The 27,450-nt window shown below is 42.4% G+C and overlaps 1 protein-coding gene across 1 annotated transcript in view; it reads right to left on the minus strand.

Annotated features, from left to right (window-relative positions):
- tbcd (tubulin folding cofactor D) overlaps positions 1-27,450 on the minus strand; it is a 120,454-nt gene that overhangs the window by 22,105 nt on the left and 70,899 nt on the right. Inside the window, exons 28-32 of the mRNA XM_055911250.1 lie at positions 15,346-15,431; positions 14,015-14,155; positions 11,945-12,028; positions 11,302-11,460; positions 6,796-6,934 (exon numbers count right to left, since the gene is read on the minus strand). Coding sequence (XP_055767225.1) covers positions 6,796-6,934; positions 11,302-11,460; positions 11,945-12,028; positions 14,015-14,155; positions 15,346-15,431 — 609 coding nt within the window. The remainder of the gene's footprint in view (positions 1-6,795; positions 6,935-11,301; positions 11,461-11,944; positions 12,029-14,014; positions 14,156-15,345; positions 15,432-27,450) is intronic.

Here is a 27,450-nt window from a genome sequence, read left to right on the forward strand (position 1 = left end):
ATAAAACAGGATATTACCACTCTGTTTAACAGTTTAACTGTTTAACTCTATAGAACAGGATATTACCACTCTGTTTAAAATGGTGTAAGTCTGGAATGACCGTGTGAGAAGCCACGTTGAGCAACATTAAGAATTAACAGCTCATCTCGCTGTCTGCGTACCAAATGACACTCTGTTTCCTACATAGTGCACTACTTTTGACCAGGGCCCATAGGGAAGAGGGTTCTATTTTGGGACGCACCCTCTGATTTCCTGGCATCACTTCCTTCACATAGTGATGACATGGTGAAACTGAGTGACACACTGAAGGCTATTGGAAGCTGCTCATCGTTCACATAGCTACAACACAGCATCAACACCCGCTGGAGAAGACAGGAGGTCTGTCTTTTCTACATTGGCAGTTACAAATGGTCTGTAGTGATGACATGCTGGTCTTTCAGGGGGCATGAGAGGATAGTTGGACTCAGCAGTGGGAGAGAGGGGAGGGGAGTCTCACAGGAGATGGTTTATTAAATAGAGCAACACAAATGTGAAACGGCGGAAGAGGAGACGAGGACGGTGAGAAAGAGTCTCCAGGATCCAACAGGATGCTTCATCACTTTGGACTCTTGTGTGTGAGAACCAACTCCAGATCAGCCTATAGGGACACAGTTCTGGCTACCTCAGAAGTGTCTGTGTGTCTCCACTCCAGTCCATCCAGATTATAGCAAGAGCCTACCAAGCTACAGGTCGAGAGAGAGACAGAGAAAGACAGAGAGAGAGAGAGAGAAAGACAGAGAGAGAGAGAGAGAGAGAGAGAGAGAGAGCGAGAGAGCGAGAGAGCGAGAGAGACAGAGAGACAGAGAGAGAGAGAGACAGAGAGAGAGAGAGACAGAGAGAGAGAGAGACAGAGAGAGAGAGAGAGAGAGAGAGAGAGAGAGAGAGAGAGAGAGAGAGAGAGAGAGAGAGCGAGAGAGACAGAGAGACACAGAGAGAGAGAGACAGAGACAGAGACAGAGACAGAGACAGATAGAGAGAGAGAGAGAGAGAGAGAGAGAGTCTGATGTTAACTACACACACACACACACACACACACACCTTTCTACACATGCTTACACACACTCTTTTCTCTCTTTCAGCTTTACAGTCACGTGGGAGATTTAAATTGATAGTTCGTGTTTACTTGTTACACTGTCACTCTAGTGTCAATCTCAATGAAACTAACCTGGTAAAGTAAAGCGAAAATAAAACGAGTGTTAAACTGTGTGTAATGTGTCTCTGTGTAGGGTGTCTATCCCCTTCCTGAAGATGCTGGACCAGATGCTGGCGAGAGCCTGCTTCGACACCTTCACTACAGACCAGGAGTGAGTCGTTGTCATGTTATAGACTGTTGTTCTGCTGGTGCCTGTTAGGTAGGACTCAGTTCTACTTCATTGGGTCGAGAGAGAGTCAGAGAAAGACAGAGAGAGAGAGAGAAAGACAGAGACAGAGAGAGAAAGACAGAGACAGAGAGAGAAAGACAGAGAGACAGAGAGACAGAGAGACAGAGAGACAGAGAGACAGAGAGACAGAGAGACAGAGAGACAGAGAGACAGAGAGACAGAGAGAGAGAGAGAGAGAGAGAGAGAGAGAGAGAGAGAGAGAGAGAGAGAGAGAGAGAGAGAGAGAGAGAGAGACAGACAGAGAGACAGAGAGACAGAGAGACAGAGAGACAGAGAGACAGAGAGACAGAGAGACAGAGAGAGAGAGAGAGAGAGAGAGACAGACAGAGAGACAGAGAGCATGGAGCAGGCCAGGCCAGATGACCTAACAGGGAATAGGTTTACAGGCATTGTTGACAGATGACTGTAGCTTTACTAACCTCACTACATCCATTAAAACAGCCCCTTATTGTTCTACATTCCCTCCACACACACTGAGCTGGGTTCTAAATGACCCTGACCACCCACCAATCAGCATCAGTGTTGAGGGTGTCCCCCAGGGACATTAGTCCCATCAGAGGGGTTGTCTTTCCCTAGCTGACTGGGACTGAGAGAGACCAGGGACATTAGTCTCACCAGAGGGGTTGTCTTTCCCTAGCTGACTGGGACTGAGACTGAGAGAGACCAGGGACATTAGTCCCATCAGAGGGGTTGTCTTTCCCTAGCTGACTGGGACTGACATGGAGAGAGACCAGGGACATTAGTCTCACCAGAGGGGTTGTCTTTCCCTAGCTGACTGGGACTGAGAGACCAGGGACATTAGTCTCACCAGAGGGGTTGTCTTTCCCTAGCTGACTGGGACTGACATGGAGAGAGACCAGGGACATTAGTCTCACCAGAGGGGTTGTCTTTCCCTAGCTGACTGGGACTGAGAGAGACCAGGGACATTAGTCCCATCAGAGGGGTTGTCTTTCCCTAGCTGACTGGGACTGACATGGAGAGAGACCAGGGACATTAGTCTCACCAGAGGGGTTGTCTTTCCCTAGCTGACTGGGACTGAGAGACCAGGGACATTAGTCTCACCAGAGGGGTTGTCTTTCCCTAGCTGACTGGGACTGACATGGAGAGAGACCAGGGACATTAGTCTCACCAGAGGTGTTGTCTTTCCCCAGCTGACTGGGACTGAGAAGGAGAGAGACCAGGGACATTAGTCTCACCAGAGGGGTTGTCTTTCCCTCGCTGACTGGGACTGACAAGGAGAGAGACCAGGGACATTAGTCTCACCAGAGGGGTTGTCTTTCCCTCGCTGACTGGGACTGACAAGGAGAGAGACCAGGGACATTAGTCTCACCAGAGGGGTTGTCTTTCCCTAGCTGACTGGGACTGAGAGAGACCAGGGACATTAGTCTCACCAGAGGGGTTGTCTTTCCCTAGCTGACTGGGACTGACATGGAGAGAGACCAGGGACATTAGTCTCACCAGAGGGGTTGTCTTTCCCTAGCTGACTGGGACTGACATGGAGAGAGACCAGGGACATTAGTCTCACCAGAGGGGTTGTCTTTCCCTAGCTGACTGGGACTGAGAGAGACCAGGGACATTAGTCTCACCAGAGGGGTTGTCTTTCCCTAGCTGACTGGGACTGAGAGAGACCAGGGACATTAGTCTCACCAGAGGGGTTGTCTTTCCCTAGCTGACTGGGACTGACATGGAGAGAGACCAGGGACATTAGTCTCACCAGAGGGGTTGTCTTTCCCTAGCTGACTGGGACTGACAGGGAGAGAGACCAGGGACATTAGTCTCACCAGAGGGGTTGTCTTTCCCTCGCTGACTGGGACTGAGAGAGACCAGGGACATTAGTCTCACCAGAGGGGTTGTCTTTCCCTAGCTGACTGGGACTGAGACAGAGAGACCAGGGACATTAGTCACACCAGAGGGGTTGTCTTTCCCTAGCTGACTGGGACAGAGAGACCAGGGATGTCCCTAATGTCATGATATTCCCTTTATAAAGCACTACTTGTGGCCCTCTATGGACCCTGGTCAGCAGTAGTACACTGTGTAGGGAATAGGAAGCCGTTTGGGACACAAGGCTAGGGCTGAGAAGGAGAGAGGAACCAGGGTACTGGGTCTAGCAGCAGTTGGAGGTTGGACCCCCAGTTTGAGAGCCTGTCTGGGCTATATATTTGGACGAGCAATGTCAGAGCGGCATAGACTAAAGATACAGTAGAATAGAATACAGTATATGCATATGAGATTAGTAATGCAGGATATGTAAACATTATTAAAGTGACCAGTGATTTCTAGTCTATGTATATAACGTCAGGGCAGCAGCATCTATGTGGTAGGATCAGTAGGGCAAGGGTTTATATAAAACATTCATTCATTACACACACACACACACACACACACACACACACACACACACACACACACACACACACACACACACACACACACACACACACACACACACACACACACACACACACACACACACACACAGGAATGGTTTAAGATGGGAAAGGAGGTTTCCTTAAAGAAAGGAAAGACTAGACCAGCCCTGCCAACATCTCTAAACACAGATCCATTTGTTCTGGATCAACTCCCATCTCTGTTTTGGGTTTTAGGTTGTTGTTTACAGGAACCAGGTGGATGTGGGCCAGCGGAGCGTCAAGCTGATGCCTGGTGCCTGAGAAACAAAGACTGACAGAACAGATGAGAGTAGAGGTACTGGTGTCCTCAGTGGTGTGAATAGTAGCAGTGTGATGGGTCCCCTCTGCTGGCCTTGAGACCCACACACTGGACAGACCAGAGGTCAAACCCCTGTTTCAGGTGCTTTTCCAGAGACAACATCATGACTTTCAATGACTCACACATTTGCAATAACATGCAGTCTTTATACTGTAGCCGTGTGGGAACCACAGTTTATGTACCGTGGACACAGTGAGGGCTAGTGGCGTGTGGTACTGGGGCAGACAGGGAGATACTGTAGCTACCGACAGATAACAACAGACACACACTGTGGCTATAGACAGATAACCACAGACAGATGACTACAGACAGATACTGTAGCTACAGACAGACAGACAACCACCAACACATAATGTGGCCCCAGCTGGATAACCACAGACACATACTGTGGCCACAGACATGCAACTACAGACACATACTGTGGCCACAGACATACAACCACAGACACATACTGTGGCTACAGACATATAACCACAGACACATACTGTAGCTACAGACAGATGGCCACAGACATGCAACTACAGACACATACTGTGGCTACAGACATATAACTACAGACACATACTGTGGCCACAGACATATAACTACAGACACATACTGTGGCTACAGACAGATGGCCACAGACCAGTGGTGGTCAGTGCCGTTTAAGATTTAAAAAAATATTATTTTTATGAGCCCGGCTTTATTTCTATTCCAGCATATTGGATGACTGTCATTCATATTCCTTTCACCCAGTTCAATGTTACATCCATAGGTTGAGGCTGCTACATGATACTAGAATGTTCCCTGTACCCATCATGAGGTTGCTACAACCTAGCCTATGAATGACAGTTTACAACGTAGGTGCACGCAGGTGGAGAGAATTGTGAGGAATCAAGGTGACAGAGAGTGACATATTCAATACCGCCTTTCACACTCTTGCCTGCATCTAGCTGATCTAGGGTGTAATCATTAGTCCAACAGTTGCAAACGAGAGTTTCTATTGGACAAATTCAGGTATGTTAATCCCGTTTTTTTCAACAAAATCGGTGCAATGAACACACCCCTGATCACACACAAACACAGTTCTCTTTCATAGCAGCCACGTACAAACAGCTCATTGTATTTATAAATTCCTTCTCACATCTATCTACGTGCTCTCCTCCTCTCACCTTTTCCCTTCGCTTGTGGACTTCAGTGCACAACACATTAGCTGTCTGTGACCAGGCGGGAAAAACCTTTCCAAGCCAAACCTTCATATCATGACCGCTAACCGCTACACACAGCCTACATTGTTGTCACGTCATAGTCAACATAGCTACTAGAACTAACCCGTTAGTGAACCTGCTACAATCATGCAGAACAGTGTACAGTCAGCATGCAGTTTAGCAGTTACAGAGACAGGCCCCGGTGGCAATACATTAAGAAAACCAAAAGCTACCTAGACTTGGAAGAGTTCCAGTTTTGGATAGTCATAGCCAGCTAGCTAACAAAGCATCCCTCTCTGTTTGAGCCGGGTGTTTCAGTAGGCTAAACTAGCTAGCTACATTAGCTAGCTAAGTAAGTGAAAACAAATATGAAATATAGCTACAGTAGCTCTCTCTCTCTCACTGTCTCTCACCCACTCTTCTCCTTCATTTAAAAATACATTTAAAATGTATTCGTTAAAAACGGTTGAACTATTGTCTTTCTCTTTGAGTCAACTACTCACCACATGTTATGCACTGCAGTACTAGCTGGCTGCAGCTTACGCTTTCACTACTAGATTCCGGCTACACCCTGGTACTGCTGTAGACCTTCATTGCAAAACAGTCTTAATCAATTATTTGGTGGCATGTGAAAAAAGGTAACTTTTTTATATTTCACAATTTGCATTTTTATGAAATTCACTCTGAGGAGCCTCCACTGCTACAGACACATGGATACAGACACATGCTACAGACACACGGCTACAGGAGCTACAGACACATAGCTACAGACAGAGCTGCAGATACATGGCTACAGACACAGAGCTAGACACAGAGCCACAGACACACGGCCACATGAGCTACAGACAGAGTTACAGACACATGGCCACAGGAGCTACAGACACAGCACTGCAGACACCACAGGCACCGAGCCACAGACACAGAGCAACAGACACATCACTACAGAAAATATAGACACAGAGTTACAGGGCTACAGGCACAGAGTTACAGGGCTACAGACACAGGGCTACAGACACATGGCTACAGACACAGAGTTACAGGGCTACAGACACAGGGCTACAGACACATGGCTACAGACACAGAGTTACAGGGCTACAGACACAGGGCTACAGACACATGGCTACAGACACAGAGTTACAGGGCTACAGACACAGGGCTACAGGGCTACAGACACAGAGTTACAGGGCTACAGACACAGGGCTACAGACACATGGCTACAGACACATGGCTACAGACACATGGCTACAGGGCTACAGGCACATGGCTACAGACACGGTGCTACAGGCACATGGCTACAGACACATGGCTACAGACACGGTGCTACAGACACATGGCTACAGACACAGTGCTACAGACACAGTGCTACAGACACATGGCTACAGGCACAGGGCTACAGACACAGTGCTACAGACACAGGGCCACAGACACAACGCTACAGACACAACGCTACAGACACGTACCGTAGACTCAGTCAGTCCTCCTACAGACACGGTCAACCCCAGTAGTGTGTGGTACTGGTATTGGGGCAGTCTCAGCAGCTGGGTGATGTGGGGGAAGGCCTGCGACGGAGCATTCCAGTTCAGACTCTCTGTCCCTTCACTGAGAGCACAGAGAGAGACACACACACAGGGTAAGGGTCAATTTAGTTTTTCATTTCAATAAGTGAACTGAAATGTAAATCTTTCATTGAAATGTGCCCACTGTGCCTCCCGGGTGGCGCAGTGGTCTAGGGCACTGCATCGCAGTGCTAGCTGCGCCACCAGAGTCTCAGCCGGCCGCGACCGGGAGGTCCGTGGGGCGACGCACAAATGGCCTAGCGTCGTCCGGGTTAGGGAGGGTTTGGCCGGTAGGGATGTCCTTGTCTCATCGCGCTCCAGCGACTCCTGTGGCGGGCTGGGCGCAGTGCGCGCTAACCAAGGGGGCCAGGTACACGGTGTTTCCTCCGACACATTGGTGTGGCTGGCTTCCGGGTTGGAGGCGCGCTGTGTTAAGAAGCAGTGCGGCTTGGTTGGGTTGTGCTTCGGAGGACGCATGGCTTTCGACCTTCGTCTCTCCCGAGCCTGTACGGGAGTTGTAGCGATGAGACAAGATAGTAATTACTAGTGATTGGATACTACGAAAATTGGGGAGAAAAGTGGATAAAAGAAAAAAAAAGAAAAAAAAAGAAATGTGCCCAAATGTGTATGAGATTACCCAGAGCCATCCATAGAGTCTTGTATGAGATTACCCAGAGCCATCCATAGAGTCTTGTATGAGATTACCCTGAGCCATCCATAGAGTCTTGTATGAGATTACCCAGAGCCATCCATAGAGTCTTGTATGAGATTACCCAGAGCCATCCATAGAGTCTTGTATGAGATTACCCAGAGCCATCCATAGAGTCTTGTATGAGATTACCCAGAGCCATCCATAGAGTCTTGTATGAGATTACCCAGAGCCATCCATAGAGTCTTGTATGAGATTACCCAGAGCCATCCATAGAGTCTTGTATGAGATTACCCAGAGCCATCCATAGAGTCTTGTATGAGATTACCCAGAGCCATCCATAGTGTCTTGTATGAGATTACCCAGAGCCATCCATAGAGTCTTATGAGATTACCCAGAGCCATCCATAGAGTCTTGTATGAGATTACCCAGAGCCATCCATAGAGTATTGTATGAGATTACCCTGAGCCATCCATTGAGTATTGTATGAGATTACCCAGAGCCATCCATAGAGTCTTGTATGAGATTACCCAGAGCCATCCATAGAGTCTTGTATGAGATTACCCAGAGCCATCCATAGAGTATTGTATGAGATTACCCTGAGCCATCCATAGAGTATTGTATGAGATTACCCAGAGCCATCCATAGAGTCTTGTATGAGATAACCCAGAGCCATCCATAGAGTCTTGTATGAGATTACCCAGAGCCATCCATAGAGTCTTGTATGAGATTACCCAGAGCCATCCATAGAGTCTTGTATGAGATTACCCAGAGCCATCCATAGAGTCTTGTATGAGATAACCCAGAGCCATCCATAGTGTCTTGTATGAGATTACCCAGAGCCATCCATAGAGTCTTGTATGAGATTACCCAGAGCCATCCATAGAGTCTTGTATGAGATTACCCAGAGCCATCCATAGAGTCTTGTATGAGATAACCCAGAGCCATCCATAGAGTCTTGTATGAGATTACCCAGAGCCATCCATAGAGTATTGTATGAGATTACCCAGAGCCATCCATAGAGTCTTGTATGAGATTACCCAGAGCCATCCATAGAGTCTTATGAGATTACCCAGAGCCATCCATAGAGTCTTGTATGAGATTACCCAGAGCCATCCATAGAGTCTTGTATGAGATTACCCAGAGCCATCCATAGAGTCTTGTATGAGATTACCCTGAGCCATCCATAGAGTCTTATGAGATTACCCAGAGCCATCCATAGAGTCTTGTATGAGATCACCCAGAGCCATCCATAGAGTCTTGTATGAGATTACCCAGAGCCATCCATAGAGTCTTGTATGAGATCACCCAGAGCCATCCATAGAGTCTTGTATGAGATTACCCAGAGCCATCCATAGAGTCTTGTATGAGATTACCCAGAGCCATCCATAGAGTCTTGTATGAGATTACCCTGAGCCATCCATAGAGTCTTATGAGATTACCCAGAGCCATCCATAGTGTCTTGTATGAGATTACCCAGAGCCATCCATAGTGTCTTGTATGAGATTACCCAGAGCCATCCATAGTGTCTTGTATGAGATTACCCAGAGCCATCCATAGTGTCTTGTATGAGATTACCCAGAGCCATCCATAGAGTCTTGTATGAGATTACCCAGAGCCATCCATAGAGTCTTATGAGATTACCCAGAGCCATCCATAGTGTCTTGTATGAGATTACCCAGAGCCATCCATAGAGTCTTGTATGAGATTACCCAGAGCCATCCATAGTGTCTTGTATGAGATTACCCAGAGCCATCCATAGTGTCTTGTATGAGATTACCCAGAGCCATCCATAGAGTCTTGTATGAGATCACACTGAGCCATCCATAGAGTCTTGTATGAGATTACCCAGAGCCATCCATAGAGTCTTGTATGAGATTACCCAGAGCCATCCATAGAGTCTTGTATGAGATTACCCAGAGCCATCCATAGAGTCTTGTATGAGATTACCCTGAGCCATCCAAAGATGCAGAACACATATCCGATATGCGTGTCATTATTGGATACATGGAATGCTCAAAAGGCACTAACATGGCGTCCAGTTGGCCAAACTCTTAAATGGCTCGGAGACGACTTCACTCTTACAGATCACTCAAGTCCCTAGGGGGTAATTCAGGCTAGGAGATGTTTCTGGACAGGGCCTTAGACTCAAAGGGAATAGGACAGTTCTCTAATCACTTTCTGACTGACTGCTGATAGCTGCTTGCTTACCATGACTGTGATATGTGGTTGTCTCACCTAGCTACCTGATACCTACTCTATTGAGGGATAATGTGGTTGTCTCACCTAGCTACCTGATAACTACTCTGTTGAGGGATAATGTGGTTGTCTCACCTAGCTATCTGATAACTACTCTGTTGAGGGATAATGTGGTTGTCTCACCTAGCTACCTGATAACTACTCTGTTGAGGGATAATGTGGTTGTCTCACCTAGCTACCTGATAACTACTCTGTTGAGAGATAATGTGGTTGTCTCACCTAGCTACCTGATAACTACTCTGTTGAGGGATAATGTGGTTGTCTCACCTAGCTACCTGATAACTACTCTGTTGAGGGATAATGTGGTGACGGTAATGTGGTTGTCTCACCTAGCTACCTGATAACTACTCTGTTGAGGGATAATGTGGTTGTCTCACCTAGCTACCTGATAACTACTCTGTTGAGGGATAATGTGGTTGTCTCACCTAGCTACCTGATAACTACTCTGTTGAGGGATAATGTGGTGACGGTAATGTGGTTGTCTCACCTAGCTACCTGATAACTACTCTGTTGAGGGATAATGTGGTTGTCTCACCTAGCTACCTGATAACTACTCTGTTGAGGGATAATGTGGTCGTCTCCACTAGCTACCTGATAACTACTCTGTTGAGGGATAATGTGGTTGTCTCCACTAGCTACCTGATAACTACTCTGTTGAGGGATAATGTGGTTGTCTCACCTAGCTACCTGATAACTACTCTGTTGAGGGATAATGTGGTCGTCTCCACTAGCTACCTGATAACTACTCTATTGAGGGATAATGTGGTTGTCTCACCTAGCTACCTGATAACTACTCTATTGAGGGATAATGTGGTTGTCTCACCTAGCTACCTGATAACTACTCTGTTGAGGGATAATGTGGTTGTCTCACTTAGCTACCTGATTACTACTCTATTGAGGGATAATGTGGTTGTCTCACTTGGCTACCTGATAACTACTCTGTTGAGGGATAATGTGGTTGTCTCACTTAGCTACCTGATTACTACTCTATTGAGGGATAATGTGGTTGTCTCACTTAGCTACCTGATAACTACTCTGTTGAGGGATAATGTGGTCGTCTCCACTAGCTACCTGATAACTACTCTGTTGAGGGATAATGTGGTTGTCTCACCTAGCTACCTGATAACTACTCTGTTGAGGGATAATGTGGTTGTCTCACCTAGCTACCTGATACCTACTCTGTTGAGGGATAATGTGGTTGTCTCACCTAGCTACCTGATAACTACTCTGTTGAGGGATAATGTGGTTGTCTCACCTAGCTACCTGATAACTACTCTGTTGAGGGATAATGTGGTTGTCTCACCTAGCTACCTGATAACTACTCTGTTGAGGGATAATGTGGTGACGGTAATGTGGTTGTCTCACCTAGATACCTGATAACTACTCTGAGCGATAATGTAGTGACGGTAATGTGGTTGTCTCATCTAGCTACCTTCAGATGTAAGTCACTTTGGATGACATCATGTGCTAAATGACAGCAATGTAAATGTGTTTAGACTCACGTAGGGAAGATGGCGAGCAGCTCCTCTCGGTGGGGGATGTGAGGTACTGCAGGGTTGTTACTATGGAGGAGCCTGACGAACACTGATCCAGCATGGGCTCTGTAGCGGTCGATCTTCTCTGCTGACTGCTGGGCCAAGCTACACATCATACCATTCACCCTGAGGAGGAGAGGAGGAGAGGGGAGATGAGAGGAGGAGATAAGACGAGGAGAGGAGGAGGAGGAGAGGGATGAGAGGAGGAGAGAGGGAGGAGAGGAGGAGAGGGATGAGAGGAGATGGAGGAGAGGAGGAGAGATGGAGCAGACGAGGAGCAATAGATAAGAGGAGGAGAGGAGGAATAGATAAGTGGGAGGCGAGGAGAGGGATGAACGGAGAGGGAATTAAAAGATGAGAATGTAAAAAGGAGGTCAGGGAGGAAATGAATGGAGAGGTACAGCTATCATCCCCAATAATATCTTTAATTCCTACTATATCAAATAACATACATCTGTCATAACACCTTTCCCACCTTCTATATAGCATGCTTGTAAATAATCTATGAAGCATCTATGAAGGCCTTATGAAGGGTTTATGAGGGCTTTATAAAGGTGTTAGTTTAAAGTGGTACAGTGTGATTGAGGAAGTTAATTCCATTGCTACTCACAGGTCTGGTGAGAGTAGTTGTGGAGCGGTGCTCACCACACACAGAGTCACCTCCATCAGGCTGGTCATGGCTGCCTCTCTCACCCTGGAGAGGAGGAGGACAGAGATGAATAACTTAAACACACAGAGTCACCTCCATCAGGCTGGTCATGGCTGCCTCTCTCACCCTGGAGAGAGATTAATAACTTAAACACACAGAGTCACCTCCATCAGGCTGGTCATGGCTTCCTCTCTCACCCTGGAGAGGAGGAGGACAGAGATGAATAACTTAAACACACAGAGTCACCTCCATCAGGCTGGTCATGGCTGCCTCTCTCACCCTGGAGAGAAGGAGGACAGAGATGAATAACTTAAACACACAGAGTCACCTCCATCAGGCTGGTCATGGCTGCCTCTCTCACCCTGGAGAGAAGGACAGAGATGAATAACTTAAACACACACACCTGAAATGCCACTAGTCAAGGCACCGCCCCCGGGTCCTAAAAGCACCGCCCCCGGGTCCTAAAAGCTAATATTCAAATCAGTTTGTCATGTCCCGAGGGCAGCTTCTGTTTGTGTGATATTGTAATCAGGACATCTACTCGAATGGCATGCCCTGAGAGGGGAGACACAGTGTGTGTGTATGTGTGCCTAAGTGTGTGTCTGTGTGTGCCTAAGTGTCTGTGTGTCTGCATGTGCCTGTGTGTGAATGCGCGTGCAGAGCGACAGTTAACAGGTGGAGAGAATGCTGTAAAAGGGGTCCAGTTCATTAGACAGGCAGACAGGCAGACAGGCAGACAGGCAGACAGACAGTTGATGTAATATTAAGGCTGTAATAAGGAGTAAAGGTCATAGATTAGATTCATTATTCTCTACAAGTCTCCTCCCTAAGTGTCTGTGTGTCTGCATGTGCCTGTGTGTGAACGCGCGTGCAGAGCGACAGTTAACAGGTGGAGAGAATGCTGTAAAAGGGGTCCAGTTCATCAGACAGACAGACAGACAGACAGACAGACAGACAGACAGACAGACAGACAGACAGACAGACAGACAGACAGACAGACAGACAATGTAATATTAAGGCTGTAATAAGGAGTAAAGGTCATAGATTAGATTCATTATTCTCTACAAGTCTCCTCCCTAAGTGTGTTTTATTCACTGCTTTAGCACACTCTGCCAACCCGGATGTCCTACCTGTGTCTGAATCCTGGCTTAGGAAGACCACCAAAAACCCTGAAATGTCCATCCTTAACTATAACATTTCCCGGCAAGATAGACCTGCCAAAGGGGGCGGTGTTGCAATCTACTGCAGGCTGCAGAGTTCTGTCTTCCGATCCAGCTCTGTACCCAAACTATGAGCTTCTACTTTTAAAGATCCACTTCTCCAGAAACAAGTCTCTTGTTTCTGGAAAAGGGGGTAAAATTAAAAAAGGGGGTAAAATTAATATATATATATAAATAAATAAATAAAAATAAATAAATAATCAAGGTTAAATCAATCAGAAACAGATATCATTGCCACAGGACTGTCCTGTTAGAAGAAAAGGTATGGCGATTCAACCTCACGACATGTCTCTCCTTCCTCCTCTCTTACTCCACCTCACAGAGGAATGTGTCCCCACTGGAGAAGGGAGAGAGAGAGAGAGAAAGACGGAACGACAAAGAGAGAAAAAGACAGGGAGAAGGACAACGAGAGTGACAGAGAGAGAGACAGACAGAGCGAGAGAGAGACAGAGAGAGAGAAAGAGAGAGAGACAGAGAGAGACAGACAGAGCGAGAGAGAGACAGACAGAGAGACAGAGGGAGAGAGAGAGAGAGACAGACAGACAGAGAGGATAGACCGAGAGAGATCAAACAACAAAGAGAAAGAGAAAAGGAGAAAGTCCGTCCCACAGCAGGCCCAGGTGACACGCCAGGTGACATTCCTGTCAGGTAAACTAACTAAGTAAGCATTGCCCGGGGACACCAGGTGTGACACATGCCTGTAGGGCAGGGAGAGGAGTAATGAAGGGGAGCGTTCCAGCCCCTCTGGGCAGGGGTAAACCAGGGGTAGTGTGTGTGTGTGTGTGTGTATGTGTGTGTGTGTCTCACTCACCAGGCTCCTACGTCTCCTCTGCTGTCCAGTGTGTAGTCAGTCATACAGTCCAGCAGAGCTCTGTAGACAGCTGACACATTCCCCTCACACACCACAGAATCAGAACCCCCCAGGGCTGAAACCCCCGCTGCCACACACACCCTGAGAGAGAGACAGGGAGATAGACACAATAAAACTACTTTGTATTGTTCATTTCACTGTTGTTTATTATCTACTTCACTTGCTTTGGCAATGTTAACATATATGTTTTCCATGCCAATATAGCCCTTAAATTGAAATTGAAATGAAATTGAAGGAGAAAGAGAAAGTCTGAGTTGGATATATTGAAAGAAAAGAACAGTGAGTTAGAGAGGAATGGTAAGATTCAGACAGAGTTAGATGGAGTTGGAGACAGAGTTAGACAGAGTTAGATGGAGTTGGAGACGGAGTTAGACAGAGTTAGACAGAGTTAGACAGAGTTGGACGGAGTTGGAGACAGACGGAGAAAGAGGGGATAAACGAGAGAAACATGAGGGGAGGACAGACATGATAGACAGGTCCTGCAGGTACAACCAGCTGGCTGTTTACTTCTGACTACAACCCTAACAATACAACCTGTTACCCCAGAGGACAAACAACTAGACAGACAGACAGGGAGGGAGGGAGGGAGGGAGGGAGTCAGACAGGGAGGGAGAGGTGGAGGAGTACAGGGAGGAGGAGTGGAGGTAGGAGGAGTAGAGAGGTGGAGGGGTAGAGGGAGGAGGAGTAAAGGGGGAGGAGTAAAGGGGGAGGAGAGGAGTAAAGGGGGAGGAGTAAAGGGGGAGGAGAGGAGAGGTGGAGGAGTAAAGGGGGAGGAGAGGAGAGGTGGAGGAGTAAAGGGGGAGGAGAGGAGAGGTGGAGGAGTAAAGGGGGAGGAGAGGAGAGGTGGAGGAGTAAAGGGGGAGGAGAGGAGAGGTGGAGGAGTAAAGGGGGAGGAGAGGAGGGGTGGAGGAGTAAAGGGGGAGGAGAGGAGAGGTGGAGGAGTAAATGGGGAGGAGAGGAGAGGTGGAGGAGTAAAGGGGGAGGAGAGGAGAGGTGGAGGAGTAAAGGGGGAGGAGAGGAGAGGTGGAGGAGTAAAGGGGGAGGAGAGGAGGGGTGGAGGAGTAAAGGGGGAGGAGAGGAGAGGTGGAGGGAGAAGGAGTAAAGGGGGAGGAGAGGAGAGGTGGAGGGGTGGAGGGAGGAGGAGTAAAGGGGGAGGAGAGGAGGAGGATTACAGGGGGGAGGAGTAAAGGGGGAGGAGTGGAGAGGTGGAGGAGTAAAGGGGGAGGAGATAGATGAAGAAGAGGATGGAGGAGTGTAGAGGACAGACTCACTGTGCCATGGCCTTGGCAGCATCTCTCCTGGCCTCTGTGAAGCACACCTCCCTCTGACTACAGCTCTGCTGAAGACCTGACAGGATCTGATACACACAAGTCTGACATAACGTGTCCTGCTGAAACTGACCTGAGGCCCTGTGTACAACGCTGCTACAATAGAATAAGGTCATAGTCTGACATAACGTGTCCTGCTGAAACTGACCTGAGGCCCTGTGTACAACGCTGCTACAATAGAATAAGGTCATAGTGAAAGGAGGCTGCTCGTCCCAATATAACAATACTGTAATCAGGCTGTTTATGTGCTTCTGCTGTTATTGACTAACAGATGTATAGTACCTGGTGTAGTGTTATTAACTAACAGATGTATAGTACCTGGTGTAGTGTTATTAACTAACAGATGTATAGTACCTGGTGTAGTGTTATTAACTAACAGGTGTATAGTACCTGGTGTAGTGTTATTAACTAACAGATGTATAGTACCTGGTGTAGTGTTATTAACTAACAGGTGTATAGTACCTGGTGTAGTGTTATTAACTAACAGATGTATAGTACCTGGTGTAGTGTTATTAACTAACAGGTGTATAGTACCTGGTGTAGTGTTATTAACTAACAGATGTATAGTACCTGGTGTAGTGTTATTAACTAACAGGTGTATAGTACCTGGTGTAGTGTTATTAACTAACAGGTGTATAGTACCTGGTGTAGTGTTATTAACTAACAGATGTATAGTACCTGGTGTAGTGTTATTAACTAACAGATGTATAGTACCTGGTGTAGTGTTATTAACTAACAGGTGTATAGTACCTGGTGTAGTGTTATTAACAGGTGTATAGTACCTGGTGTAGTGTTATTAACTAACAGGTGTATAGTACCTGGTGTAGTGTTATTAACTAACAGGTGTATAGTACCTGGTGTAGTGTTATTAACAGATGTATAGTACCTGGTGTAGTGTTATTAACTAACAGATGTATAGTACCTGGTGTAGTGTTATTAACAGGTGTATAGTACCTGGTGTAGTGTTATTAACTAACAGGTGTATAGTACCTGGTGTAGTGTTATTAACTAACAGGTGTATAGTACCTGGTGTAGTGTTATTAACAGGTGTATAATACCTGGTGTAGTGTTATTAACTAACAGGTGTATAGTACCTGGTGTAGTGTTATTAACTAACAGGTGTATAGTACCTGGTGTAGTGTTATTAACTAACAGGTGTATAGTACCTGGTGTAGTGTTATTAACTAACAGATGTATAGTACCTGGTGTAGTGTTATTAACAGGTGTATAGTACCTGGTGTAGTGTTATTAACTAACAGGTGTATAGTACCTGGTGTAGTGTTATTAACTAACAGGTGTATAGTACCTGGTGTAGTGTTATTAACAGGTGTATAGTACCTGGTGTAGTGTTATTAACTAACAGATGTATAGTACCTGGTGTAGTGTTATTAACTAACAGATGTATAGTACCTGGTGTAGTGTTATTAACTAACAGGTGTATAGTACCTGGTGTAGTGTTATTAACTAACAGGTGTATAGTACCTGGTGTAGTGTTATTAACAGGTGTATAGTACCTGGTGTAGTGTTATTAACAGGTGTATAGTACCTGGTGTAGTGTTATTAACTAACAGGTGTATAGTACCTGGTGTAGTGTTTTTAACTAACAGGTGTATAGTACCTGGTGTAGTGTTATTAACTAACAGGTGTATAGTACCTGGTGTAGTGTTATTAACTAACAGGTGTATAATACCTGGTGTAGTGTTATTAACTAACAGGTGTATAGTACCTGGTGTAGTGTTATTAACAGGTGTATAGTACCTGGTGTAGTGTTATTAACTAACAGGTGTATAGTACCTGGTGTAGTGTTATTAACTAACAGGTGTATAGTACCTGGTGTAGTGTTATTAACAGGTGTATAGTACCTGGTGTAGTGTTATTAACAGGTGTATAGTACCTGGTGTAGTGTTATTAACTAACAGGTGTATAGTACCTGGTGTAGTGTTATTAACTAACAGGTGTATAGTACCTGGTGTAGTGTTATTAACTAACAGGTGTATAGTACCTGGTGTAGTGTTATTAACTAACAGATGTATAGTACCTGGTGTAGTGTTATTAACAGATGTATAGTACCTGGTGTAGTGTTATTAACAGGTGTATAGTACCTGGTGTAGTGTTATTAACTAACAGATGTATAGTACCTGGTGTAGTGTTATTAACTAACAGATGTATAGTACCTGGTGTAGTGTTATTAACAGGTGTATAGTACCTGGTGTAGTGTTATTAACTAACAGGTGTATAGTACCTGGTGTAGTGTTATTAACTAACAGGTGTATAATACCTGGTGTAGTGTTATTAACAGGTGTATAGTACCTGGTGTAGTGTTATTAACTAACAGGTGTATAGTACCTGGTGTAGTGTTATTAACAGGTGTATAGTACCTGGTGTAGTGTTATTAACAGATGTATAGTACCTGGTGTAGTGTTATTAACTAACAGGTGTATAGTACCTGGTGTAGTGTTATTAACAGATGTATAGTACCTGGTGTAGTGTTATTAACAGATGTATAGTACCTGGTGTAGTGTTATTAACTAACAGGTGTATAGTACCTGGTGTAGTGTTATTAACTAACAGGTGTATAGTACCTGGTGTAGTGTTATTAACAGGTGTATAGTACCTGGTGTAGTGTTATTAACTAACAGGTGTATAGTACCTGGTGTAGTGTTATTAACTAACAGGTGTATAATACTTGGTGTAGTGTTATTAACAGGTGTATAGTACCTGGTGTAGTGTTATTAACTAACAGGTGTATAGTACCTGGTGTAGTGTTATTAACAGGTGTATAGTACCTGGTGTAGTGTTATTAACAGGTGTATAGTACCTGGTGTAGTGTTATTAACTAACAGATGTATAGTACCTGGTGTAGTGTTATTAACAGGTGTATAGTACCTGGTGTAGTGTTATTAACTAACAGGTGTATAGTACCTGGTGTAGTGTTATTAACTAACAGGTGTATAATACCTGGTGTAGTGTTATTAACAGGTGTATAGTACCTGGTGTAGTGTTATTAACTAACAGGTGTATAGTACCTGGTGTAGTGTTATTAACAGGTGTATAGTACCTGGTGTAGTGTTATTAACAGATGTATAGTACCTGGTGTAGTGTTATTAACTAACAGGTGTATAGTACCTGGTGTAGTGTTATTAACAGATGTATAGTACCTGGTGTAGTGTTATTAACAGATGTATAGTACCTGGTGTAGTGTTATTAACTAACAGGTGTATAATACCTGGTGTAGTGTTATTAACAGGTGTATAGTACCTGGTGTAGTGTTATTAACTAACAGGTGTATAGTACCTGGTGTAGTGTTATTAACAGGTGTATAGTACCTGGTGTAGTGTTATTAACTAACAGATGTATAGTACCTGGTGTAGTGTTATTAACAGATGTATAGTACCTGGTGTAGTGTTATTAACAGGTGTATAGTACCTGGTGTAGTGTTATTAACTAACAGATGTATAGTACCTGGTGTAGTGTTATTAACAGGTGTATAGTACCTGGTGTAGTGTTATTAACTAACAGGTGTATAATACCTGGTGTAGTGTTATTAACAGGTGTATAGTACCTGGTGTAGTGTTATTAACTAACAGGTGTATAGTACCTGGTGTAGTGTTATTAACAGGTGTATAGTACCTGGTGTAGTGTTATTAACAGATGTATAGTACCTGGTGTAGTGTTATTAACTAACAGGTGTATAGTACCTGGTGTAGTGTTATTAACAGGTGTATAGTACCTGGTGTAGTGTTATTAACAGATGTATAGTACCTGGTGTAGTGTTATTAACTAACAGGTGTATAATACCTGGTGTAGTGTTATTAACAGGTGTATAGTACCTGGTGTAGTGTTATTAACTAACAGGTGTATAGTACCTGGTGTAGTGTTATTAACAGGTGTATAGTACCTGGTGTAGTGTTATTAACTAACAGATGTATAGTACCTGGTGTAGTGTTATTAACTAACAGGTGTATAGTACCTGGTGTAGTGTTATTAACAGGTGTATAGTACCTGGTGTAGTGTTATTAACTAACAGGTATATAATACCTGGTGTAGTGTTATTAACTAACAGATGTAAAGTACCTGGTGTAGTGTTATTAACAGATGTATAGTACCTGGTGTAGTGTTATTAACTAACAGGTGTATAGTACCTGGTGTAGTGTTATTAACAGGTGTATAGTACCTGGTGTAGTGTTATTAACTAACAGGTATATAATACCTGGTGTAGTGTTATTAACTAACAGGTGTATAGTACCTGGTGTAGTGTTATTAACAGGTGTATAGTACCTGGTGTAGTGTTATTAACTAACAGGTATATAAAACCTGGTGTAGTGTTATTAACTAACAGATGTATAGTACCTGGTGTAGTGTTATTAACAGGTGTATAGTACCTGGTGTAGTGTTATTAACTAACAGGTGTATAGTACCTGGTGTAGTGTTATTAACAGGTGTATAGTACCTGGTGTAGTGTTATTAACTAACAGGTGTATAGTACCTGGTGTAGTGTTATTAACAGGTGTATAGTACCTGGTGTAGTGTTATTAACTAACAGATGTATAGTACCTGGTGTAGTGTTATTAACAGGTGTATAATACCTGGTGTAGTGTTATTAACAGATGTATAGTATCTGGTGTAGTGTTATTAACTAACAGGTGTATAATACCTGGTGTAGTGTTATTAACAGGTGTATAGTACCTGGTGTAGTGTTATTAACAGATGTATAGTACCTGGTGTAGTGTTATTAACAGATGTATAGTACCTGGTGTAGTGTTATTAACTAACAGGTGTATAGTACCTGGTGTAGTGTTATTAACTAACAGGTGTATAGTACCTGGTGTAGTGTTATTAACAGGTGTATAGTACCTGGTGTAGTGTTATTAACAGGTGTATAGTACCTGGTGTAGTGTTATTAACAGGTGTATAGTACCTGGTGTAGTGTTATTAACTAACAGGTGTATAGTACCTGGTGTAGTGTTATTAACTAACAGGTGTATAGTACCTGGTGTAGTGTTATTAACAGGTGTATAGTACCTGGTGTAGTGTTATTAACAGGTGTATAGTACCTGGTGTAGTGTTATTAACTAACAGGTGTATAGTACCTGGTGTAGTGTTATTAACTAACAGGTGTATAGTACCTGGTGTAGTGTTATTAACTAACAGGTGTATAGTACCTGGTGTAGTGTTATTAACTAACAGATGTATAGTACCTGGTGTAGTGTTATTAACAGATGTATAGTACCTGGTGTAGTGTTATTAACAGGTGTATAGTACCTGGTGTAGTGTTATTAACAGGTGTATAGTACCTGGTGTAGTGTTATTAACTAACAGATGTATAGTACCTGGTGTAGTGTTATTAACAGGTGTATAGTACCTGGTGTAGTGTTATTAACTAACAGGTGTATAGTACCTGGTGTAGTGTTATTAACTAACAGGTGTATAATACCTGGTGTAGTGTTATTAACAGGTGTATAGTACCTGGTGTAGTGTTATTAACTAACAGGTGTATAGTACCTGGTGTAGTGTTATTAACAGGTGTATAGTACCTGGTGTAGTGTTATTAACAGGTGTATAGTACCTGGTGTAGTGTTATTAACTAACAGATGTATAGTACCTGGTGTAGTGTTATTAACAGGTGTATAGTACCTGGTGTAGTGTTATTAACTAACAGGTGTATAGTACCTGGTGTAGTGTTATTAACTAACAGGTGTATAATACCTGGTGTAGTGTTATTAACAGGTGTATAGTACCTGGTGTAGTGTTATTAACTAACAGGTGTATAGTACCTGGTGTAGTGTTATTAACAGGTGTATAGTACCTGGTGTAGTGTTATTAACAGATGTATAGTACCTGGTGTAGTGTTATTAACTAACAGGTGTATAGTACCTGGTGTAGTGTTATTAACAGATGTATAGTACCTGGTGTAGTGTTATTAACAGATGTATAGTACCTGGTGTAGTGTTATTAACTAACAGGTGTATAATACCTGGTGTAGTGTTATTAACAGGTGTATAGTACCTGGTGTAGTGTTATTAACTAACAGGTGTATAGTACCTGGTGTAGTGTTATTAACAGGTGTATAGTACCTGGTGTAGTGTTATTAACTAACAGATGTATAGTACCTGGTGTAGTGTTATTAACAGATGTATAGTACCTGGTGTAGTGTTATTAACAGGTGTATAGTACCTGGTGTAGTGTTATTAACTAACAGATGTATAGTACCTGGTGTAGTGTTATTAACAGGTGTATAGTACCTGGTGTAGTGTTATTAACTAACAGGTGTATAGTACCTGGTGTAGTGTTATTAACAGGTGTATAGTACCTGGTGTAGTGTTATTAACTAACAGATGTATAGTACCTGGTGTAGTGTTATTAACAGGTGTATAATACCTGGTGTAGTGTTATTAACAGATGTATAGTATCTGGTGTAGTGTTATTAACTAACAGGTGTATAATACCTGGTGTAGTGTTATTAACAGGTGTATAGTACCTGGTGTAGTGTTATTAACAGATGTATAGTACCTGGTGTAGTGTTATTAACTAACAGGTGTATAGTACCTGGTGTAGTGTTATTAACTAACAGGTGTATAGTACCTGGTGTAGTGTTATTAACTAACAGATGTATAGTACCTGGTGTAGTGTTATTAACAGGTGTATAGTACCTGGTGTAGTGTTATTAACTAACAGGTGTATAGTACCTGGTGTAGTGTTATTAACTAACAGATGTATAGTACCTGGTGTAGTGTTATTAACTAACAGGTGTATAGTACCTGGTGTAGTGTTATTAACTAACAGGTGTATAATACCTGGTGTAGTGTTATTAACAGGTGTATAGTACCTGGTGTAGTGTTATTAACTAACAGGTGTATAGTACCTGGTGTAGTGTTATTAACAGGTGTATAGTACCTGGTGTAGTGTTATTAACAGGTGTATAGTACCTGGTGTAGTGTTATTAACTAACAGATGTATAGTACCTGGTGTAGTGTTATTAACAGGTGTATAGTACCTGGTGTAGTGTTATTAACTAACAGGTGTATAGTACCTGGTGTAGTGTTATTAACTAACAGGTGTATAATACCTGGTGTAGTGTTATTAACAGGTGTATAGTACCTGGTGTAGTGTTATTAACTAACAGGTGTATAGTACCTGGTGTAGTGTTATTAACAGGTGTATAGTACCTGGTGTAGTGTTATTAACAGATGTATAGTACCTGGTGTAGTGTTATTAACTAACAGGTGTATAGTACCTGGTGTAGTGTTATTAACAGATGTATAGTACCTGGTGTAGTGTTATTAACAGATGTATAGTACCTGGTGTAGTGTTATTAACTAACAGGTGTATAATACCTGGTGTAGTGTTATTAACAGGTGTATAGTACCTGGTGTAGTGTTATTAACTAACAGGTGTATAGTACCTGGTGTAGTGTTATTAACTAACAGATGTATAGTACCTGGTGTAGTGTTATTAACAGATGTATAGTACCTGGTGTAGTGTTATTAACAGGTGTATAGTACCTGGTGTAGTGTTATTAACTAACAGATGTATAGTACCTGGTGTAGTGTTATTAACAGGTGTATAGTACCTGGTGTAGTGTTATTAACTAACAGGTGTATAATACCTGATGTAGTGTTATTAACAGGTGTATAGTACCTGGTGTAGTGTTATTAACTAACAGGTGTATAGTACCTGGTGTAGTGTTATTAACAGGTGTATAGTACCTGGTGTAGTGTTATTAACAGATGTATAGTACCTGGTGTAGTGTTATTAACTAACAGGTGTATAGTACCTGGTGTAGTGTTATTAACTAACAGGTGTATAGTACCTGGTGTAGTGTTATTAACTAACAGATGTATAGTACCTGGTGTAGTGTTATTAACTAACAGGTGTATAGTACCTGGTGTAGTGTTATTAACAGGTGTATAGTACCTGGTGTAGTGTTATTAACTAACAGGTGTATAGTACCTGGTGTAGTGTTATTAACTAACAGGTGTATAGTACCTGGTGTAGTGTTATTAACTAACAGGTGTATAGTACCTGGTGTAGTGTTATTAACTAACAGATGTATAGTACCTGGTGTAGTGTTATTAACTAACAGGTGTATAGTACCTGGTGTAGTGTTATTAACTAACAGGTGTATAGTACCTGGTGTAGTGTTATTAACTAACAGATGTATAGTACCTGGTGTAGTGTTATTAACTAACAGGTGTATAGTACCTGGTGTAGTGTTATTAACTAACAGATGTATAGTACCTGGTGTAGTGTTATTAACTAACAGGTGTATAGTACCTGGTGTAGTGTTATTAACAGGTGTATAGTACCTGGTGTAGTGTTATTAACTAACAGGTGTATAGTACCTGGTGTAGTGTTATTAACTAACAGGTGTATAGTACCTGGTGTAGTGTTATTAACAGATGTATAGTACCTGGTGTAGTGTTATTAACTAACAGATGTATAGTACCTGGTGTAGTGTTATTAACAGGTGTATAGTACCTGGTGTAGTGTTATTAACTAACAGGTGTATAGTACCTGGTGTAGTGTTATTAACTAACAGGTGTATAGTACCTGGTGTAGTGTTATTAACAGGTGTATAGTACCTGGTGTAGTGTTATTAACAGGTGTATAGTACCTGGTGTAGTGTTATTAACTAACAGGTGTATAGTACCTGGTGTAATGTTATTAACAGGTGTATAGTACCTGGTGTAGTGTTATTAACTAACAGGTGTATAGTACCTGGTGTAGTGTTATTAACAGGTGTATAGTACCTGGTGTAGTGTTATTAACAGATGTATAGTACCTGGTGTAGTGTTATTAACTAACAGGTGTATAGTACCTGGTGTAGTGTTATTAACAGGTGTATAGTACCTGGTGTAGTGTTATTAACTAACAGATGTATAGGACCTGGTGTAGTGTTATTAACAGGTGTATAGTACCTGGTGTAGTGTTATTAACAGATGTATAGTACCTGGTGTAGTGTTATTAACTAACAGGTGTATAGGACCTGGTGTAGTGTTATTAACTAACAGATGTATAGTACCTGGTGTAGTGTTATTAACTAACAGATGTATAGTACCTGGTGTAGTGTTATTAACAGGTGTATAGTACCTGGTGTAGTGTTATTAACTAACAGATATATAGTACCTGGTGTAGTGTTATTAACAGGTGTATAGTACCTGGTGTAGTGTTATTAACTAACAGATGTATAGTACCTGGTGTAGTGTTATTAACTAACAGATGTATAGTACCTGGTGTAGTGTTATTAACTAACAGGTGTATAGTACCTGGTGTAGTGTTATTAACAGGTGTATAGTACCTGGTGTAGTGTTATTAACTAACAGATGTATAGTACCTGGTGTAGTGTTATTAACAGGTGTATAGTACCTGGTGTAGTGTTATTAACTATAAGATGTATAGTACCTGGTGTAGTGTTATTAACAGATGTATAGTACCTGGTGTAGTGTTATTAACAGGTGTATAGTACCTGGTGTAGTGTTATTAACAGATGTATAGTACCTAGTGTAGTGTTATTAACAGGTGTATAGTACCTGGTGTAGTGTTATTAACGGATGTATAGTACCTGGTGTAGTGTTATTAACTAACAGATGTATAGTACCTGGTGTAGTGTTATTAACAGGGGTATAGTACCTGGTGTAGTGTTATTAACAGGGGTATAGTACCTGGTGTAGTGTTATTAACTAACAGATGTATAGTACCTGGTGTAGTGTTATTAACTAACAGATGTATAGTACCTGGTGTAGTGTTATTAACTAACAGGTGTATAGTACCTGGTGTAGTGTTATTAACAGGTGTATAGTACCTGGTGTAGTGTTATTAACTAACAGGTATATAATACCTGGTGTAGTGTTATTAACTAACAGATGTATAGTACCTGGTGTAGTGTTATTAACAGATGTATAGTACCTGGTGTAGTGTTATTAACTAACAGGTGTATAGTACCTGGTGTAGTGTTATTAACAGGTGTATAGTACCTGGTGTAGTGTTATTAACTAACAGGTATATAATACCTGGTGTAGTGTTATTAACTAACAGGTGTATAGTACCTGGTGTAGTGTTATTAACAGGTGTATAGTACCTGGTGTAGTGTTATTAACTAACAGGTATATAATACCTGGTGTAGTGTTATTAACTAACAGATGTATAGTACCTGGTGTAGTGTTATTAACAGGTGTATAGTACCTGGTGTAGTGTTATTAACTAACAGGTGTATAGTACCTGGTGTAGTGTTATTAACAGGTGTATAGTACCTGGTGTAGTGTTATTAACTAACAGGTATATAATACCTGGTGTAGTGTTATTAACTAACAGGTGTATAGTACCTGGTGTAGTGTTATTAACAGGTGTATAGTACCTGGTGTAGTGTTATTAACTAACAGGTATATAATACCTGGTGTAGTGTTATTAACTAACAGATGTATAGTACCTGGTGTAGTGTTATTAACAGGTGTATAGTACCTGGTGTAGTGTTATTAACTAACAGATGTATAGTACCTGGTGTAGTGTTATTAACTAACAGGTGTATAGTACCTGGTGTAGTGTTATTAACTAACAGGTGTATAGTACCTGGTGTAGTGTTATTAACAGGTGTATAGTACCTGGTGTAGTGTTATTAACTAACAGGTGTATAGTACCTGGTATAGTGTTATTAACAGGGGTATAGTACCTGGTGTAGTGTTATTAACTAACAGGTGTATAATACCTGGTGTAGTGTTATTAACTAACAGATGTATAGTACCTGGTGTAGTGTTATTAACTAACAGATATATAGTACCTGGTGTAGTGTTATTAACTAACAGATATATAGTACCTGGTGTAGTGTTATTAACAGATGTATAGTACCTGGTGTAGTGTTATTAACTAACAGATGTATAGTAAATGGTGTAGTGTTATTAACTAACAGGTGTATAGTACCTGGTGTAGTGTTATTAACAGGTGTATAGTACCTGGTGTAGTGTTATTAACAGGTGTATAGTACCTGGTGTAGTGTTATTAACTAACAGGTGTATAGTACCTGGTGTAGTGTTATTAACAGATGTATAGTACCTGGTGTAGTGTCATTAACAGGTGTATAGTACCTGGTGTAGTGTTATTAACTAACAGATGTATAGTACCTGGTGTAGTGTTATTAACAGGTGTTTGGTACCTGGTGTAGTGTTATTAACAGGTGTATAGTACCTGGTGTAGTGTTATTAACTAACAGGTGTATAGTACCTGGTGTAGTGTTATTAACTAACAGATGTATAGTACCTGGTGTAGTGTTATTAACTAACAGGTGTATAGTACCTGGTGTAGTGTTATTAACAGGTGTATAGTACCTGGTGTAGTGTTATTAACAGGTGTATAGTACCTGGTGTAGTGTTATTAACTAACAGGTGTATAATACCTGGTGTAGTGTTATTAACTAACAGATGTATAATACCTGCTGTAGTGTTATTAACAGATGTATAGTACCTGGTGTAGTGTTATTAACTAACAGGTGTATAGTACCTGGTGTAGTGTTATTAACAGATGTATAGTACCTGGTGTAGTGTTATTAACTAACAGATGTATAGTACCTGGTGTAGTGTTATTAACAGGGGTATAGTACCTGGTGTAGTGTTATTAACAGGGGTATAGTACCTGGTGTAGTGTTATTAACTAACAGATGTATAGTACCTGGTGTAGTGTTATTAACTAACAGATGTATAGTACCTGGTGTAGTGTTATTAACTAACAGGTGTATAGTACCTGGTGTAGTGTTATTAACAGGTGTATAGTACCTGGTGTAGTGTTATTAACTAACAGGTATATAATACCTGGTGTAGTGTTATTAACTAACAGATGTATAGTACCTGGTGTAGTGTTATTAACAGATGTATAGTACCTGGTGTAGTGTTATTAACTAACAGGTGTATAGTACCTGGTGTAGTGTTATTAACAGGTGTATAGTACCTGGTGTAGTGTTATTAACTAACAGGTATATAATACCTGGTGTAGTGTTATTAACTAACAGGTGTATAGTACCTGGTGTAGTGTTATTAACAGGTGTATAGTACCTGGTGTAGT

The sequence above is a fragment of the Salvelinus fontinalis genome, unplaced genomic scaffold (assembly GCF_029448725.1).
Source record: "Salvelinus fontinalis isolate EN_2023a unplaced genomic scaffold, ASM2944872v1 scaffold_0057, whole genome shotgun sequence".
NCBI lineage: Eukaryota > Metazoa > Chordata > Actinopteri > Salmoniformes > Salmonidae > Salvelinus > Salvelinus fontinalis.